We start from the raw sequence: 19,372 nt of genomic DNA on the forward strand, positions 1-19,372 counted from the left end.
TAATGCTCTAATTCTTATAATAATAATAATGTTGGTATTGGTTAAGCGCTTACTATGTGCCAAGCACTGTTCTAAGCACTGGGGTAGACATAGGGGAATCAGGTTGTCCCACATGGGGCTCACAGTCTTAATCCCCATTTTACAGATGAGGGAACTGAGGCACAGAGAAGTTAAGTGACTTGCCCACAGTCACACAGCCGACAAGTGGCAGAGCTGGGATTCGAACTCATGAGCCCTGACTCCAAAGCCCGTGCCCTTTCCACTGAGCCACGCTGCTTCTTATCTAATTTGACTTGCTGTTTCCAGATATCTTCCCCTTCCAACTTCTAGGGCATTGTTTTGATTGTTTTAATAATAATTGTGGTATTTAAACACTTACTATGTGTCAAGCACAGTACTGGGGAAGATATAATCAGGTCAGACCCAGGCCCTGTCCTACACAGGGCTCACAGGGATCCACACAGGGATCTAAGTAGGAGGGTGGAACAGCTATTAAATCCCCATTTTACAAATGAGTTAAATTAGGTAAAGTAAGTGACTTGTCAAGGTCACACAGAGGGATGTGGCTGAGCTAGAATTAGAACCCAGGTCTTCTGACTCCCAAACCTGTGTGTTTTTCACTAAACCACATTGCTTCTCTGGACAGCCTTACCTCAGCAGTGAGTAGCCTTGGGTTCTGTCCCCTAGCAGCAAAGCTCTATTCCTCAATGTATTCATTACTGCCCTCGTCTCAAATATCTCTATTCTATGTGTCCACCCCCAGTTCTCTCCACTACCTTATTCTTAAATCATGAGGCCAGGGATGGAGTCTAATTCCCATCTTGCATTTTCCTCCAGTGCTTTTCCCACTGTAGGAACTCAGTATATATTATTGAAAGAATGAATGGACCCCTCTAGTCTTTGTCTTTTTCCTGTTTGTTTTTTCTGCCCAAGAATAACTCCTATTTTCTGGGATCCCTACTGTTAGATGGAAAAAAGCAGGAGGTTTTTATGATCACCCAGTAATGACAGGAAGTTTTATCTATGTGATACCCACAGGGAAGATTATAAAATATCATAGTTCCTATTCCACACAGAGAAACTGTGGAAAGTGGAAAGAGCACAGGACTGGAGGTCAGAGGGCCTAGTTTGAATCTCTGCTCTTCTTCTTGCCTGCTATGAGACCTTGGGCAAGTCACTTATCTTCTTAGCCTCATCTGTAAAATGGGAATAAAGACTGTGAGCTCCATGTGGGGCATGGACTGTGTTCAACCTGCTTAGCTTGTATATACCCTAGCACTTAATAGCCTGGCAAATAGTAACACCATATTTCAACCCCTGCCCAGTCCCAGAGCACTTACATATATTTTTGTAATTTATTTACTTCTAATAAGTGGTATTGGTTAAGCACCTACTACATGTCAGAGTCTGTACTAAGCACTGGGGTGGATACTAGCAAATCAAGTTGGACACAGTCCCTCTCCCATTTAGGGCTCACGGTCTTATTCCCCATTTTACAGAGGAGGTAACTGAGGCACAGAGAAGTGAAGTGTCATGCCTAAGAACACACAGACAAGTGGAGGAGATGGGTTTAGAACCCATGATCTCTTCACTTCCAGGCCCATGCTCTATCCACTATGCCTTACATTAATCTCCCTGTTCGGACTGCAACCTCACTGTGGGCAGGGAATTTGTCTTTTGTTTACTGTAATAATAATCTTGGTATTTGTTAAGCGCTTACTATGTGCAAAGCACTGTTCTAAGCACTGGGGGGATACAAGGTGGTCAGGTTGTCACTCAAGGGGCTCACAGTCTTCATCCCCATTTTACAGATGAGGTAACTGAGGCCCAGAGAAGTTAAGTGACTTGCCCGAAGTCACACAGCTGATAAGTGACGGAGCCAGAATTAGAACCCATGACCTCTGACTCCCAAGCCCCTGCTCTTTCCACTGAGCCACACTGCTTCTCAAGCTGTACGCTCCCAAGCTGGCTCCCAAGTACTTAGTACAGTGCTTTGCACATAGTAAGCCCTCAATAAATACAACTGAATGAATGAAAAAAAATATGGGGGGGTGGTAGGGAGTTTTTATGCCAAGAGCATTGTGCAAGTAACCAATAGAAAGTAGAATGAAAACTGTAAGTTTTGAATTATCAGACTTAATCATTGACTATGCACTAGTGAGGCATGGATTTTGGGTGGGTAGAACTCAGAATATTAGAGAAGACTTGGAGGGTGTAGAACTTTGGAAGGGCTTGGAAAATATAGTGCACTGAGGTCTGGCAGAGTATTACACCTATCTTGCAGTTAAGGAGGTAGTCTCTTTGAGGATCCTGCTTGGAACTCTTATTACACAAGGTTATCAGTTGGACACAGTCCCTGTCTCGCATCGGGCTCACAGTCTAGGTGGGAGGGAGTAGAATTTAATACCCCATATTATAGATGAGGAAACTGAGGCGCAGAGAAACTAAGTGACTCGTTCAGGTGTACCAAGCAGGACCGGAGCCTGCGTAGACTACCTATCCCCCATATATTGATAATAACAGAATACTGAAGAAAGAGGTGGATAAGAGGTGGATAAGTCCAAGTTGATAGTTATTTAGAGTGAAACGCAGGGGGTCTTACCCCCAGAACATTGGCCACCTGAATTGATTTACCCTTCCAGATATCTCTGGGGCCCCAAGATTCGCGAGGTAGAATGTCCTTGGCGATCATTCACCGTACGGTCTTGTTGCTGCTATGGGACCTTTATCCTCCGGCAGGTCTGTCTTCCTCCCACCCAGGGCTGGCACTATGCCGGCGCTCTGCAATTAACAAGGCAGGATGGAGTGGAGTCTGACCATACATCAGGTCACGAAGTAGACATATGGCAGAGCTGGGATCAGAACCTAGGTCCACTGACTCCCAAGTCTGTGCTCTTCACATTAGGCAACACTGCTTCTCTTAATCCCTCATTGGTCTTTTAGCCACACCTTCATCCACAGGGGAATTACACCACCAGTGGTGGACTTTGATTTTGAAGAATAATGAAATAAGATTGAGGAAGCAAAAGAACAGAGAAGTTGTGACTTGCCTGAGATTAGTCCTCTGAATTCTAGACCCACATACTTTCCTCTAGGCAACACTTCCTCTAGGTTACTAAGGGCATGTGCCTACAAAAATAGAGAGTACTTGAAGGAATAAATGCAATGGGGGAAAAAAAAATCATAGTTGAACTTTTTTTCTTTTTTCCCTCAGATCCTAAAAGCACTGAAGAGACTAGAGGTTTTGGAAATGTCCCTGGATGTCTTAGTGGTAAGTTTCCTAACTGATGAATGAATTTCTTGGATCATTCTTCTAGTTGTTTACTGCTCTGCATTAAGGGAATACCACTGGCTTTTTCACACACCTTTATCTGAAATCAACTGTTCAAGGAAGCTTTGTTAAACTCAGAATGTGATGGTTGCATAACCAGCTTCCCAGACATAATTTTAGTTTTTCTAGGGTAAGAAAAAGAATCAGACACAGTCTCTGATATAAATGGAGCTTGGAATCTACTGGGGAAGGAGAAAAAACAAACATGTAGACATGGTGTATGTTCATGGGCTCTAAAGCTTAAGAGTACATATGGTTTCCTTAAGTGCTGGTGTAAATGAATTCAATCATTGGTATTTAATGAGCACTTACTGTGTGCAAAGCAGTGTACTAAGCACTTGAGAGTACATTATAATAGGGTTGACATGATCTCTGTCCACAAGGAGCTTACAATCTAGAGTGAGACATTTAAAATAAACTACGGATATGGGAAATAGTAGAGTATGTCAGCCAATTATATTAATTGAGTGCTTACTCTGTGCAAAGCACTATACTAAGCACTTGGGAGAATATACTATGAGGCTCATTCCTAGCCTACAATGGGCTCACAGTTTCTAGGGGGAGATAGACAATAATAAATTAAAATTACAGATATGCAAAAAGTACTGTGGGTCTGGGAAAGGGGATGAATAAAGAAAGGAAGTCAGGGTGATGCTGAAGGGAGTGGAAGAAAAGGAAAAGAAGGATTAGTCTGGGACTCTTGGAGGAGATGTGTCTTCAATAAGGCTTTGAAGTAATTGTCTGTTGGATAGGAAGAGGGAAGGCATTCCAGGCCAGAGGCAGGACGTGGGTGAGAGGTTGGCAGTGAGATAGACGAGTTCAGGTAAAGTGAGAAGATTAGCATTTGAGGAGCAAAGTGTGTAGATTGGGTTACAGTAGGAGAGTAGGAAGGGGCACAGTGAATGAGTGCTTTCAAGCCAGTGGTAGTGAGTTTCTGTTTGCAGAGGTGGATAGGCAATCACTGGAGGTTCTTGAGGAGAGTGGTAATGTTTTTATGAAAAAATGATCTGGGCACCAGAGTGAAGTATGGACTGGAGTGGGGAGGAGGCTGGAAGGTCAGCAAGGAGGCTGATGCATTAATCCAGGCAGGATGAGTGATTGGCTTCACATGGTAACAGTTTGGATGGAGAGGAGAGGACTGATTTTAGCGACATTGTGAGTTTTGAACCTGCAGATTTAGTGATGGGTAGAAATGTGGGTTGAATGAGAGAGGAGTCAAAGATAACGGCAAAGTTACGGACTTGTACGACAGGAAGGATAGTGGAGCCATCTACAGTGATGGGAAGGACAGGATTTGGGTTGAAAGATTAGGAGTTCCATTTTAGACATTTAGTTTGAGTGTTGGTGGGACGTGCAAGGAGAGATGTCTTGTAGGCAAGAGGAAATGTGAGACTGAAGAGAGGGAGAGAGATCAGGTCTGGAGATGTAGACTTGGGAATTATCTGCATAGAGGTGATAGTTGAAGCTATGGAACCAAATGAGTTCTTCAATGGAGTGGGTATAGATGAAAAATAGAAGGGGACCCAGAACTGAACCTTGAGGGACCCCCAAAGTTAGGGGGTGGAGGCAGAGGAAGAGGCAGAGAAGCAGCGTGGCTCAGTGGAAAGAGCATGGGCTTTGGAGTCAGAGGTCATGGGTTCGAATCCCAGCTTGGCCACTTGTCAGCTGTGTGACTTTGGGCAAGTCACTTAACTTCTCGGTGCCTCAGTTACCTCATCTGTAAAATGGGGATTAAGACTGTGAGCCCCAGGTGGGACAACCTGATTCCCCTGTGTCTACCCCAGCGCTTAGAACAGTGCTCGGCACATAGTAAGCGCTTAACAAATACCAACATTATTATTATTATTAGAGGAAGACCCCATGGAAGAGACTAAGAATGAGTGGCTAGAGAGATAGGAGGAAAGCCAGGAGAGGACAGTGTCAGATTATGGACAGTATAAGGACATGTAGGTAAGTGCTAGAGGGATGAGGTGCATATTATAAAGCTTAAAAAGTACACAACCAATTGAATTGTCCATGGAGGGAGGATGGCAGAGAAGGGAAAGGAGGGCTTAGTCAGGGAAGGCCTCTTGGAGAAGATGTGATTTTTTTCTTTTTTAGGGAGGACTTTGAAGATGAGGAGGGTGGTGGTATGTTAGATATGAAGTGGGAGGGAGTTCTAGGCCCGAGGGAAGATGTGGGCAAGAGGTCAGCAAGGAGATAGACAAGATCTAAGTGTACAAAGAGAGACTAGGTTGGTGTTAGGAACAGTGTGTGTATGTTGGGGTGCAGCAGGAAATCAGTGAGGTAAGTTAAGGAGAGCTGATTGCCTTAAAGTCGAAGGTAAGGAGTTTCTGTTTAATGTGAAGGTGGATGGTCAACCACTGGAAGTTCTTGAGGAATGGGGAGATATGGACTTAATGGCTTTTTCAAGCAGCAGAATGAAGTATGGACTGGAGAAGGGAGAAATGGAAAGCAGGGAGGTAAGTGAGAAGGCTGATGCAGTAGAGAAGGCAGGAAATGGTTAAAGGCAGACAAGGAAAATCTTTGTGAAGAGATAGGTATTTTTTGGAAAAAATTTAAAATTTTCTAAAGAGTATTCCAAGATACCTTAACATATTTTTTAATTATAAACTATGTAAGCCCATTTTAACAAAGCAACCAACGTGTGATTGTGGTTGAACCTGCAGGATTTAGTGATGGGTAGAATATATGGGTTGAGAGAGAGGAGTCAAGGATAATGCCAAGATTACAGGCTTGTGACACACACGTTTCCTCGTTGTGGGTGAAAAGATGAATTATGGAAGAAAAAAGCTGACTGGTGTGTGGTATTTGTTAAATATGAGATGTCAGAAAGATCTTCTATGACATCATTCATTTTTTTGAGGGTAAGATGAAAGTTTGTGCTGTATAAACTTTAAAGTAAGTTCATAATGCTATCACTGTATTCCTATGATAACCATCTTATTAAATAAAAAATCTAAGGCCCGGAAATGAATTTCGTGATCTGCTCTTTGGCTCCAGTTGCCAGGTCTATAGTGAGGATGCTTAATATGAGAGGTGCTATGAAGAAGGAGGACTTCTAACACTTTGGAAGAAACAGCATGGCCTAGTAAAATGGCACACCCTGGGAGCCAGAAGACCTGGGCTCCAATCATAGGTCTGCCACTTGTCTGCCACTTGTCTGTTGTGACTTGCCCAAGAACACACAACTTCTCTGAGCCTGAATTGCCTCACCTGTAAAATAGGGAATAAGACTGTGAGCCACACGTGGGAAATGAACTGTATCCAACCCTATTAGTTTGTATCTACCTCAGTGTTTAATATAGTGTCAGGTACATAATAAGCACTTAAATACCAGTAAAAAAAAAAGTAGAAGCAATAATGGCATTTATTCAGTACTTGACGAGGCTGGTACATGGTACTAAGTGCTTGGGTAAGTACAACAGAAGCAAAATATTAATTCCTTGCCCACTAAGACCCTATAATCTAATGGAAGCGACACATACATAATATTTACCCAACTCATTATACTGTACTCTCCCATGAGCTTAATACAGTGCTTTGCACTCAGTAAATATGACTGATGAAAAGCAGGAGAAGCAAGCAAATTGTAGATAGGGAACCAATCAATCAGTGCATCTAGAGAGAGCTTGGTAGCCATATAGGCAGGGAAAGAGCCCATTCCACTAAGAGTAATTAGTACAGCAGCCCAGAGTTGAGAAAAGAGAGTGCTTGGAGTCTAATGGAGAAGACCACAGTTAGAGAAGGGGTTGCCATTTGGTGGAGAACCTTGAAAGCCATGGTCCAAATTTCTAAACTGTGAACCATTGACATCAGGGAGGCCAGAAACCATTCATTTATTCAATCATATTTATTGAGCCATTACTGTGTGCAGAGCACTGTGCTAAGCATTTGGGAGAAGGCCTAGTGGTACCTTTAGCAAAAGAAGCTGTAGATTTCCCCTCCCTTCCCCATGCCCAACAGTGAGGGAAGGTCCCAGAAGGTTCTAAAACTAGAAATGATAGTAATAGTGGTATTCATTAAGTATTTTTGTGACAAGCACTTTACTAAGCACTGGGTTAAATACAAGATAATAAGGATGAACACAGCCTCTCTCATACCTGGGGCTTCCAGGCAAAGGAAGAGGCAGAACAAGTATTGACTCCCTATTTTACAGAATTAAAAAAACTGAGGTACAGACATTAAGTAACTTTCCCAAGGTGACACAGCAGGTAAGTGGTAGAGGCAGAGACTACTCATTAGGCATTTGTACACACTCTTCTTCTTTTCCTGTCAATCATCTTCAACAGCTCACTCCCATCCCTGTTTCTCCAAATCCACTTGCACCTTTCTTTTTTTTTAAAATGTCTGTCTCCCCATTTAGACTGTGAGCTCCTCATGTACAAGGAATGTGTCCACCAACTCTGAGTGCTCTGCACACTATAAACACTCATTAAATACCATTGATTGCTGAGTACTATCCTAAGCACTTGGGACAGTACAATACAATGGAGTTGGTAGACATAATCCCTGCCCACAGGGAACTTGCCACCTAGAGGAGCATACACACTAAAATTACAGATAGGGGAAATAGAGTATAAAGATATGTACCTAAAGTGGTGTGGGGCTGGAATGAATAACAAAGAGTTTAAGGGGGCAGATTTAGATGCACAGGCAATGTATTAGGAAGCATGATTAGGAGAAATGAAGGCCTCTTGGAGGTGGGTTTTTTTTTTTTTTTTAATTAAGGTTTTGCAGGTAGAGAGAGATGTGGACTGTGGGATATGAAATTGAAGGGAGTTCCAGGCCAGAGGGTGAATGTGGGCAGGGGTCAATGTCAAGACGGAGAGAATCAAAGCACAGTGAGGTTGGCAGAGGAACGAAGTGTGTGGGTTGGGTTGCATCAGTGAGGTAAGTTAGGACGGGGAGAGCTGACTGAGTGCTTTATAGTTGATGAGCAACCACTGGAGGCTTTTGAGGAGTGGGGAAATGTGGACTGGACTTTTCAAAGACAAATGATCGATTAGACTGTGAGCCTGTCATTGGGCAGGGATTGTCTCTATCTGTTGCCGAATTGTACATTCCAAGCGCTTAGTACAATACTCTGCACATGTAAGCACTCAATAAATACTATTGAATGAAATGATCCAGGTAGGAGTTTCCTTGTCCTTCCACGGCTGGCACAGAGGATAGTGGGGTTTACAGTGCTAGGGGGCTGGCCAGCCTCTCTCCTGCACCCCAAGCCCCGGAAGGCTCCCAGTGTTCACAGATCCGTTGTGAGCACTTGCTTAAAGAGAATCCACATTTGCCTGCCAGCGATACCTTTCTTACAATTCTAACATGGCCCTGGGGAAGGTTTCTTTTTCAATAAGGACTACAGAGGCTGTCCTTTAGTGATATGATCTCCTACTTTGTGTTGAACACAGAGGTAAAAATAGGATACTTACCTTATGTCAAATATGAGGCGTTCATGTGCCGCCCCTCTTCTACATGGGATTTATAGTTCAAGAGGGAGGGAGAACAAGTATTTTATCCACATTTTAAGGTGAGAAAATTGAAGCACAGGTTAAATGCCTGCTGTATGACCTTGGGCAAGAAAAGTAGCAGAGCTGAGACTATTAACCAGACCTGCTAACTGTCCCAGTCCCATGCTCCCTCCACTAGCCCACATTGCCTCTTACTATTAGCCCCTCTTTTTTTGCTTCTTATCCCTATCTGTGGGTATCCTTCAAAGCTCGATTCTGGGTCCTCTTCTCTTCACACTTCACTCACTCTCTCCGACAGCTCATGTACTTCCAGGGCTTCAATTACAGTGATGAAACAACTGACTCCCTTGCTAGCCCTGACCTCTCTCCTTCTCTATTTCACCTCATATCCTGCCTCCAGGATGTTACGTTGGCATCTCAAGCGTAATATATCCCAAAACGAACTCATCTTCCCTCCAAAATCCACTCCTCCACCTAACTTTCTCATCACAAATGACAACACAAATTACCCCACCCCCACCCCCAATTTTGAAGCTTGTGACCTTAGCATCATCTTTAACTCTTCCTTTTCAAGCCACAATATTCAGGTGTTGCCAAATCTATTACCTTGCGCCCTCCTACCTACCTCCCTTCTCTCCTTCTACAGCCCAGACCATACACTCCACTCCTCTGCCGCTAGCCTCCTCATTGTGCCTCACTCTCACCTCTCCCACTATTGTCCCCTGGTCCATGTCCTACCGCTGGCCTGGAATGTCCATCCTCTTCACATCTGCCAAACTAACTCTCTTCCCCTCTTCAAAGTCCTACTGAGAACTCACCTCCTCCAGGAGGCCTCCCAGACTGAGCTCCCCTTTTTTCCTCTGCTCCTTCTCCCCTCCCCATCACCTCTACTACCTCCTTCTGCTCTACCCTCTTCTCCTCCCCACAGCACTTGTGTTTATTTGTACATATTTATTATTCTATTAATGATGTGTTTATAATTCTATTTATCTATTTCGATGGTATTAATGCCTGTCTACTTGTTTTGTTTTGTTGTCTATCTCCCCCTTTTAGACTGTGAGCCCGTTGTTGGGCAGGGATTGCTTCTATCTGTTGCTGAATTGTACTTTCCAAGCACTTACTACAGTGCTCTGCACACAGTAAGTGCTCAAATACATTTGAATGAATAAATGGTCAGGCAGATCGCCACCTCCTTCTCCTGCCTGCCCACCTTTAATTCATCCTTCCCTTCGTGGTTCTCTGTACTCCTCACCCCTCTTCCTTTTATCTGACTTGCTGTCTAGTTGTCTCCACACAAATCTCTCATATCTCATTTTCCCCTTCCCCTTCCCCTCTCTCGCTCAGCTCTTTCCCGCTCTCTCCTCTGTCTCCTCCCCCCCTCCTCTCTCCCGCCCTAGAACCCCACTTTACCAGCGCTACCCCTCTTCCCCCTCCCCCTACTCTTCCCCCCACCAAACCCCCTCTTCACCCCCTCCCCCCTTCTCTCTTCCCCACCCATGACCCATCCCAGTCCTCTTGTCCCACCGCCACCCCTCATCCCCCTCTCCTCGTCCAGGGCCCCGCCACCTCCTTCCCATGCAAACCCTCCCCTCCCCCCGCCCTTCCCCCCTCTTCCCCTTGCACCCACAGCTACTTTCAAGTGTGGCCTCTGGAACCCCCGCTCTATTACAGGCAAACTACCTTTCATCCATGACCTTTTCCTCTCCCGCTCTCTCCTCCTCCTCGCCCTTTCGGAAACGTGGCTCTCTCCCGAAGACACGGTCTCCGCCGCCGCTCTCTCCGGTGGAGGCCTCTCCTTCTCCCACTCCCCCAGACTCACCGGTAAGGGAGGAGGCGTCGGCTTCCTCCTCTCGCCCCGATGCCGCTTCCGCACTATCCCTCCTCCCCCCTCCCTCTCCTTCCCCTCCTTCGAAGCCCATATCATTCGCCTCTACCACCCACTCCAGTTACTTGTCGCCGTCATCTACCGCCCTCCCGGTCCCACCTCCGACTTCTTCAACCACCTTGACCCCTTTCTCACCTTCCTTCTCTCCTTCTCTCTGCCCACTCTGATCCTTGGAGACTTGAACATCCATACGGATGTACCCGACGACTCCTCTGCCGCCCGCCTGTTATCCCTCCTCGACTCTGCGAACCTCCTCCTCCACCATACCGCGCCCACTCACCGACTCGGTCACACCCTCGATCTCGTCATCTCCTACCGCTGCACTATCTCCTCCCTCACCAACTCTGAAATCCCTCTCTCTGACCATAACCTTCTCACCTGCCTCATCTCTCACACTCCCTCCCCCTGCAAATCTTCGCTACTGCCCCACAGAGACCTCCGCTCTCTCGAACCCATCCGTCTTTCCAATAGCATCTCTCCTCACCTTGCCGCCCTGTCCTCTCTTCCCACTCTCGACGAGCGGGTCTCCGCTCTCAACTCCACCCTCTCTACTCATCTCGACTCTCTCGCCCCCCTTTCCCTCCGCCGCTCTCGCTCCACTAACCCACAGCCCTGGATCACCTCCTCCGTCCGCCTCCTACGCTCCTATGCTCGAGCTGCTGAGCGCTGCTGGCGAAAGTCCAAGCACCGAGCCGACCTCACACACTTCAAATTTATCCTTTCCTGCCTTAACTCTGCCCTCTCCTCCGCCAGGCAAAGCTTCTTCTCCTCCCTCATCGACATCCATGCCCGTCACCCCCGCCGATTGTTCCGGACCTTTAACTCTCTCCTTAGGCCCCCTGTTCCTCCCCCTCCCCCATCTCTCACCCCCAATGATCTGGCCACCTATTTCCTCACGAAAATCAACACGATCAGGTCTGAGCTCCCCAAAGTCACCCCTCCGCCTCTCCCCTCCCCCCCACCAACCCCCTCCCCTACTTTCCCATCCTTCCCTGCAGTATCCTCAGAGGAGATCTCCTCCCTCCTCGCAAGTGCCACCCCCTCCACCTGCGCCTCGGACCCCATTCCCTCTCACCTTCTTAAAACCATCGCCCCTGCCCTCCTCCCTTCCTTAACTTCTATTTTTAACCACTCAATCTCCAAGGGCTCCTTCCCCTCTGCCTTCAAACATGCCCACGTCTCCCCCATCCTAAAAAAACCCACTCTTGACCCCACTTCCCCCTCCAGTTATCGTCCTATCTCCCTACTACCCTTCCTTTCCAAAATCCTAGAACGAGTCGTCTACAATCGATGCCTAGAATTCCTTAACTCCCATTCTCTCCTAGACCCCCTCCAATCTGGCTTCCGTCCCCTCCACTCTACCGAGACTGCTCTCTCTAAGGTCACCCATGACCTCCTTCTTGCCAAATCCAATGGCTCCTACTCCATTCTGATCCTCCTTGACCTCTCTGCTGCCTTTGACACTGTCGACCATCCCCTCCTCCTCCATACCTTATCTCACCTTGGCTTCACGGACTCTGTCCTCTCCTGGTTCTCCTCTTACCTCTCTGGCCGATCATTCTCGGTCTCCTACGCTGGAGCCTCCTCCCCCTCCCATCCTTTAACTGTTGGAGTTCCTCAAGGGTCAGTTCTTGGCCCTCTTCTGTTCTCCATTTACACTCACTCCCTCGGTGAACTCATCCGCTCTCACGGCTTTGACTACCATCTCTACGCAGATGACACGCAGATCTACATCTCCGCCCCTGTCCTCTCCCCCTCCCTTCAGGCTCGCATCTCCTCCTGCCTCCAGGACGTCTCCACCTGGATGTCGGCCCGCCACCTAAAACTCAACATGAGCAAGACTGAGCTCCTCATCTTCCCTCCCAAACCCGGTCCGCTCCCAGACTTCTCTATCACCGTGGATGGCACGACCATCCTTCCCGTCCCGCAGGCCCGCAATCTCGGTGTCATCCTTGACTCGTCCCTCTCGTTCACCCCACACATCCTATCCGTTACCAAGACCTGCCGGTTTCACCTCTACAATATCACCAAGATCCGCCCTTTCCTCTCCACCCAAACGGCTACCTTACTATTACGGGCTCTCGTTATATCCCGGCTAGACTACTGTCTCAGCCTTCTCTCTGACCTCCCTTCCTCCTCTCTCGCCCCGCTCCGGTCTATTCTTCACTCCGCTGCCCGGCTCATCTTCCTGCAGAAACGATCTGGGCATGTCACTCCCCTTCTTAAACAACTCCAGTGGTTGCCTATCGACCTCCGCTCCAAACAAAAACTCCTCACTCTAGGCTTCAAGGCTCTCCATCACCTTGCCCCTTCCTACCTCTCCTCCCTTCTCTCTTTCTACCACCCACCCCGCACGCTCCGCTCCTCTGCCGCCCACCTCCTCACCGTCCCTCGGTCTCGCCTATCCCGCCGTCGACCCCTGGGTCACGTCCTCCCGCGGTCCTGGAACGCCCTCCCTCCTCACCTCCGCCAAACTGATTCTCTTTCCCTCTTCAAAACCTTACTTAAAAATCACCTCCTCCAAGAGGCGTTCCCAGACTGAGCTCCTCTTCCCCCTCTACTCCCTCTGCCATCCCCCTTTTACCTCTCCGCAACTTAAGCCTCATTTTCCCCTTTTCCCTCTGCTCCTCCACCTCTCCCTTCCCATCCCCACAGCACTGTACTTGTCCGCTCAACTGTATATATTTTCGTTACCCTATTTATTTTGTTAATGAATTGTACATCGCCTTGATTCTATTTAGTTGCCATTGTTTTTACGAGATGTTCTTCCCCTTGACGCTGTTTAGTGCCATTGTTCTCGTCTGTCCATCTCCCCCGATTAGACTGTAAGCCCGTCAAACGGCAGGGACTGTCTCTATCTGTTGCCGACTTGTTCATCCCAAGCGCTTAGTACAGTGCTCTGCACATAGTAAGCGCTCAATAAATACTATTGAATGAATTTTAGTTCCCCACTGATCTCCACTAAGGAATGAACAGCTGGTGACTTTTTTTTTTCCCCACTCTCCTTCCAATCCAGTCCTAATCAGTCAGTGGTATTTGCTGAACACTTATCATGTGCAGAGAGCACTCTACTAAGCGCTTGGGACAGCACAATATAACAGAGTTTGTAGAGACGTTCCCTGCCCCTAATGAGCATTTTAGGTACCTTTTAAGGCACTTTCCCTGAGCCATCTGGGGTTTCCTGAGTGTTTCAAGTGATTCTTGGCTTGGCCCTCTGGGACCTTTGGCCATCTGTCTTTCTCTTGTGTTCCCCTAGGTTGGCTTGTATTTCTGGATCTAAATGTGGCGGCCCATTGGATCGACTCCCTTTAGGACACTGCAGCCTTGACTTTTTGATTTGGGATCTCACTCCATTCCCTTCCAGAAAGTCACAGCAGCATCTTATTTACTGGAAAATGACCCCTTGGGTCTAGGTGAGCTGTTGTGAGCCAACGACTTTGATGACCTCTTCTGAATTAAGTTAGGACGCTCGTGTCCTGATTGCTATGAAACCTCATCGGGCCATGTGAAAAAGAAGGAGGGTTTGGAAAATGGCCCTGGCCCTTACTATATAAAGTCCTGGGCTGGTACCAAAGGAGCTATGCTTGTCTAAGGTAGTTTTAAGGACTGCTCTCTTGCAACAGGGGAAAACTAGAAACTCCTGGAATTTTACTATTGCAATTTATTTTCACTGTCACCTAGACTGTAAGCTTGTTGTGAGCAGAGAATTCTATCTCTATCAATTCTGTTATATTGTATTCTCCCAAGTGCTTAGTGTGGTCTCTGCACACATTACCTGCTCAAAAAATACCATTGTTTGACATATATAGCTTTTGTTCCTGATGGGCAAGGCTCTGAACACTCTCAGACTGAGACAAATCTGGAGGCCTCCCTGTATGGATTTGCCTTTCTTTTCCTTTCTCATCCATTCCAGAAGGAGGTCACAAGGAATGTAAAGTATACTCTAGACTCCTGAGGAAGGAGCCACAGTTGGATAGTAAGCATGAGCTGCCTTTGTATCTGAGCATTTGTGATGGAAAGGAAAATCTGGGCTATTAACTGTTTTGTAGTGAGGCTGATTTTTTTTCTTAATTTTTGAGGTGGGAGGCACAAAAAAAAATCATATTTCTACTGGACCCTTACTTGAAGATTTAGAATCTTGATGCTCATGACTGGGGAATGGCAGAAGCAAATTCTGCATAGTTTTCAGCAATGAGATGAGGAAGGACTCTGAAGTGACTTTATCGTGGTAGTAAACCAAAGGGGAGGGTCTCAAATAGCACCAAGCCCAGTGCCCCAGGCAGAACATATGTGCACAGCTAAAAAAGATTTTAAGCACAATGACAAGCACTGGCAATAATAGGTCATAGAGGATCCTCTTGGAGGATGCAGAATGAATACCAAAAGTTGTAGTAGGGACAGTTAAATTGATCTTTTTTTCAAATGCTTCCTCCCTGATTTGACACCTGCCATGACTCTCATTCTTTTCTTTCCTCCTTTACTCCCTGGTACCCCTTCATTATCCAGTTAAATATCTCCCTGTCCCCAGTTAATTGCACCTGGACCTGTGACCTTCAGACATTTGACATTCATCCCACCCTCAACTTCATATCACTTGTGTACCTATCTATAAAGTATATACTAATAAATTATATATTATATGACTGTCTCCCACCTCTAAACTATAGGCTTGCTCTCTTTGTTTCTTTTTTTTAGTATTAGTTAATAATTTTCTATCAATGGTGTTTATTGAGTTCTTACTATGTGCCAGACACTGTACTAAGTCCTGGGATAGATACAAGCTAATCAGGTTGGACATAGTCCACATATGAGTTGTGGTCATAATCCCCATTTTACAGATGAGAAGCAGCATGGCTCAGTGGAAAGAGCATGGGCTTGGAAGTCAGAGGTCATGGGTTCAAATCCCGGCTCTGCCACTTAGCTGTGTGACTGTGGGCAAGTCACTTAACTTCTTTGTGCCTCAGTTCCCTCATCTGTCAAATGAGGATTAAGACTGTGAGCCTCATGTGGGACAACCTGATTACCCTGTATCTCCCCCAGCGCTTAGAACAGTGCTCTGCACATAGTAAGCGCTTAACAAATACCACCATTAGAGAAGCAGCGTGGCTCAGTGGAAAGAGCATGGGCTTGGGAGCCAGAGGTTATGGGTTCGAATCCCAGCTCTGCCACTTGTCAGCTGTGTGACTGTGGGCAAGTCACTTAACTTCTCTGTGCCTCAGGTACCTCATCTGTAAAATGGGGATGAAGATTGTGAGCCTCATTTGGGACAACCTGATTACCTAGTATACCCCAGGATTTAGAACAGTGCTCTGCACATAGTAAGTGCTTAACAAATACCAACATTATTATTATTATTAGATGAGAGAACTGTGGCTCAGAGAAGTAACTTGCCCAAGGTCATATAGCAGACAAGTAGCAGATCTGGGATTAGAATTTAGGTCCTTCTGACTTCCAGGCCCATGCTGTATTCACTAGGCACACTGCTTCTCTGCTCACTGTGGCCAGAGAACATGTCTACCAACTCACTGCACTCTCTCAAGCACTTAGTCCAGGGCTCTGCACACTGTAAATGCTCAATAAATATAATTTAAAATGAATTAATCTCACCCTTCATCCATAGGTGATGCAGGAAGAGACAGAGAAGCCTGGCCAATTATGCCACAGCTTTTCATTCCATCACCAAGCAGCTGTTTACTGCTCTAGAGCACAGATGTCCTATGGCCCTTATTATGGTATATGTTAAGCATGAACTACATCCAGAGAAGCAGCATGGCTTAGTGGAAAGAGCACGGGCTTGGGAGTTAGAGGTTGTAGGTTCTAATTCTGGCTCTGCCACTTGTCTGCAGTATGACCTTGGGCAAGTCACTTAACTTCTCTGGGTCTGTTACCTCATCTGTAAAATGGGTATTAAGACTATGCATCCCACGTGGGGCAGCCTAATTACCTTGTATCTACCATAATGCTTAGAACAGTGCTTGTCATAAAGTGTTTAACAAATATTATTATTATTATGTGCCAAGCACTGCCCTAAGTGCTGGACTCCCTTGGTTCCGGTTGAAAAACCCCTTCCCACCCCCAACCCTCAGCCTAAGGACATTGGATCTTGGCATCTGTTCAGGATGTGGATAGTGAGTTAACTGAGCTGGTGTCCAAATCAATTCTGGGGGACAGGGAACTGAGGACTTAGCAGTCTTACATGTCTGCCTGAAAATGCAACACATTTCTTGGTGTGATGCAGGTGTAAGTTGTTCTGGTAGGGAGAAAAACCAGCATGAGTAAATGTATTTTAATGTGCTTTCTGGATCATCCCTAGTTTTTATTCACGATATTGCCACTCTCTAGAAATTCTAAGTAACATTCATACATTCCAAGCGCTTGAATTGTACATTACAAGATCTTAGTACAGTGCTCTGCACATAGTGCTCAATAAATACTATTGAATGAATTCATTCTGGGTACAAAGCTCTGTACTAAGTGCTTGGGGAAGTACAATAAAATGATTAACAGTGACATTCCCTGCCCACAATGAGCTCACAGCCTAGATGAAACATCAGTGTAAATAAAATTACAGATATATACATAAGTGCTTTGGGGCTGGGAGGTGGGGGGAATAGAAAAGGGAACAAGTCAGGATGATGTAGAAGGGAGTGGGAGATGAAGATAAGTAGGTCTTAATCTGGGAAGGCCTCTTGGAGGAGGGGTGCCTTCAATAAGGCTTTGAAGTGGGGGAGAGTAATTGGCAGATTTGAGGAGGGAGGGCATTCCAGGCCAGAGGCAGGATGTGGCCAGGTGTTGGTGGCGAGACAGGTGAGATTGGGGCATAGTGAGAAGGTTAGCACCAGAGGAGTGGAGTATGCAGGCTGGGTTGTAGGAGACAAGCGAGCGGACAAGGTAGAGGAGTGCTTTAAAGCCTATGGTGAGGGGTTTTTATTTGCTATGGAGGAGGATGGGCAATCACTGGAAATTTTTGAGGGGGATGACATGTCCTGAAAGATTTTGTAGAAAGATGAACTGGGCAGCAGAGTGAAGTATGGACTTGCATGGGGAGAGACAGGGGTTTGGGAGGTCAGCAAGGAGGCTGATGTAGTAAGCTAGGAGGGATAGGGTGAGCAATTGGATTACCGTGGTAGAAGTTTGGATGGAGAGGAAAGGGCTGATTTTAGTGATGTTATGAAGGTGGGACCAACAGGATTTGGTGATGGATTGAATATGTCGGTTGAATGAGAGAAAGGAGTCAAGGATAATGCCAAGGTTATGGGCTTGTGAGACAGGAAGCGTGGTGGTACTGCCTACAGTGATAGCAAAGTCATAGAGAGGACAGGGTTTGGGTGGAAAGATAAGCTCTGTTTTGGACATGTCAAGTTTGAAGTGATGCGAGGACATCCAAGTAGAGATGTCTTGAAGGCAGCAGGAGGTGTGAGCCGGGAGAGAGGTCAGGGGAGGAGATGTAGATTTGGATAACATCCATACCCCAAATCTGTCATCCTAACACTGGATAGGTATGGAGGAGATGCAACTGGTGTATTTCAATGGTATTTGAATACTCCCATTTGCAGGAATACTTGTTTCCACAGTAGGTGGTAGTATCAGGAGCCCAGGGTGAGTTCGCGTTTCCATCGGACTGAAGTTTGCCTTAGTGTGTCCCTACGGATAAGTGTTTCTGGAGAACCGCAGTGTATTTTTAGAAGTGATGGCTATTTTCATTCTATCCATCCTGCAAAGCAGGTCGCTGCCTGATCAAGTTAGGACATGAGACCCTTTGGGGAGGTAGAGAGATTGTTCCAAAGCCTCCGGTCAGCAAACAGGGTTGAAGCAACTGAGAAAAGATAGGTGAGACTTCAGCATTAATGGAGTTTTGCCACAGGAGGAGTGTCATGATTTTAGCCCCTTGAATCAACATTATCCTCTGCCCTTTTTTTCCCTCTGAAATAGTATTTAAGTGCTTACGATATGTCATGCGCTCTTCTAAGCACATGGGACTCATTCTGAGATGGGATAACATGTATCCCCATTTTACAGATGAGGAAACTGAAGCCCAGAGAAGTCAAGTGACTTACCCAAGGTCACAAAGCAAGCAAGTGGCAGAACTGGGATTAGAACCTAGGTCATCTGACTCCCAGGCCCGGGGTCTTTCCACTAGGCTACACTGCTTCCCTTTAACCTCGTATTCTCTTCCCCTCTCCGTCGCCCCCCACAACTCAAATCCACACTATACATATGACCTAATGTATGAACCTCATAGATAGCCCCAGCCACGGCAGATTGACCCCAGGACTGAGTCATCTACCATGTGACAAACTGCATTTGATTTTAGAGTGGTTTTTCTGGGTTGCCCTGCATGTGAGCCCACCCTGAAGTCACTCCCCTGTCCCAAGGAGTGGGGTTGGCTCTTGGGAGTCACAACGGGGCTCAGTGTTCCACACTCAGTGAGAAACTGCCCCATCCCTACCCCCACACTGACTCTCCACCTGCTTGCCCAGGTCTGCCCCTCCTCCCTATGGGTGGCTGAGGCACAGGAGAAGTAGTGGCCTGGGATAGCCTTCAGTCCTCCATGGGCCCCCCTTACCTTCCAGCACACTCCCTCCGCCTGAGCTGGGAGGGCCCCTAGCATTTGTTCTGTGAGACTGTGGAGCAGTCCAGCTGCGGTGTGAAGAGGTGGCGATAGCACTCCCTGTCCTTCCCCTGCCA

General features: G+C 46.6%; 1 protein-coding gene across 2 annotated transcripts in view; it reads left to right on the top strand.

Annotated features, from left to right (window-relative positions):
- The window catches only part of LOC100088046 (elongin-A-like), a 69,247-nt gene that overhangs the window by 35,135 nt on the left and 14,740 nt on the right, over positions 1–19,372 (top strand). For both annotated transcript variants that reach the window (XM_029051334.2, XM_029051250.2), the window contains exon 2: positions 3,215–3,271. In XM_029051334.2, the coding sequence (XP_028907167.1) occupies positions 3,215–3,271 (57 nt within the window). The remainder of the gene's footprint in view (positions 1–3,214; positions 3,272–19,372) is intronic.

The sequence above is a fragment of the Ornithorhynchus anatinus genome, chromosome 1 (genome assembly GCF_004115215.2).
Source record: "Ornithorhynchus anatinus isolate Pmale09 chromosome 1, mOrnAna1.pri.v4, whole genome shotgun sequence".
NCBI lineage: Eukaryota > Metazoa > Chordata > Mammalia > Monotremata > Ornithorhynchidae > Ornithorhynchus > Ornithorhynchus anatinus.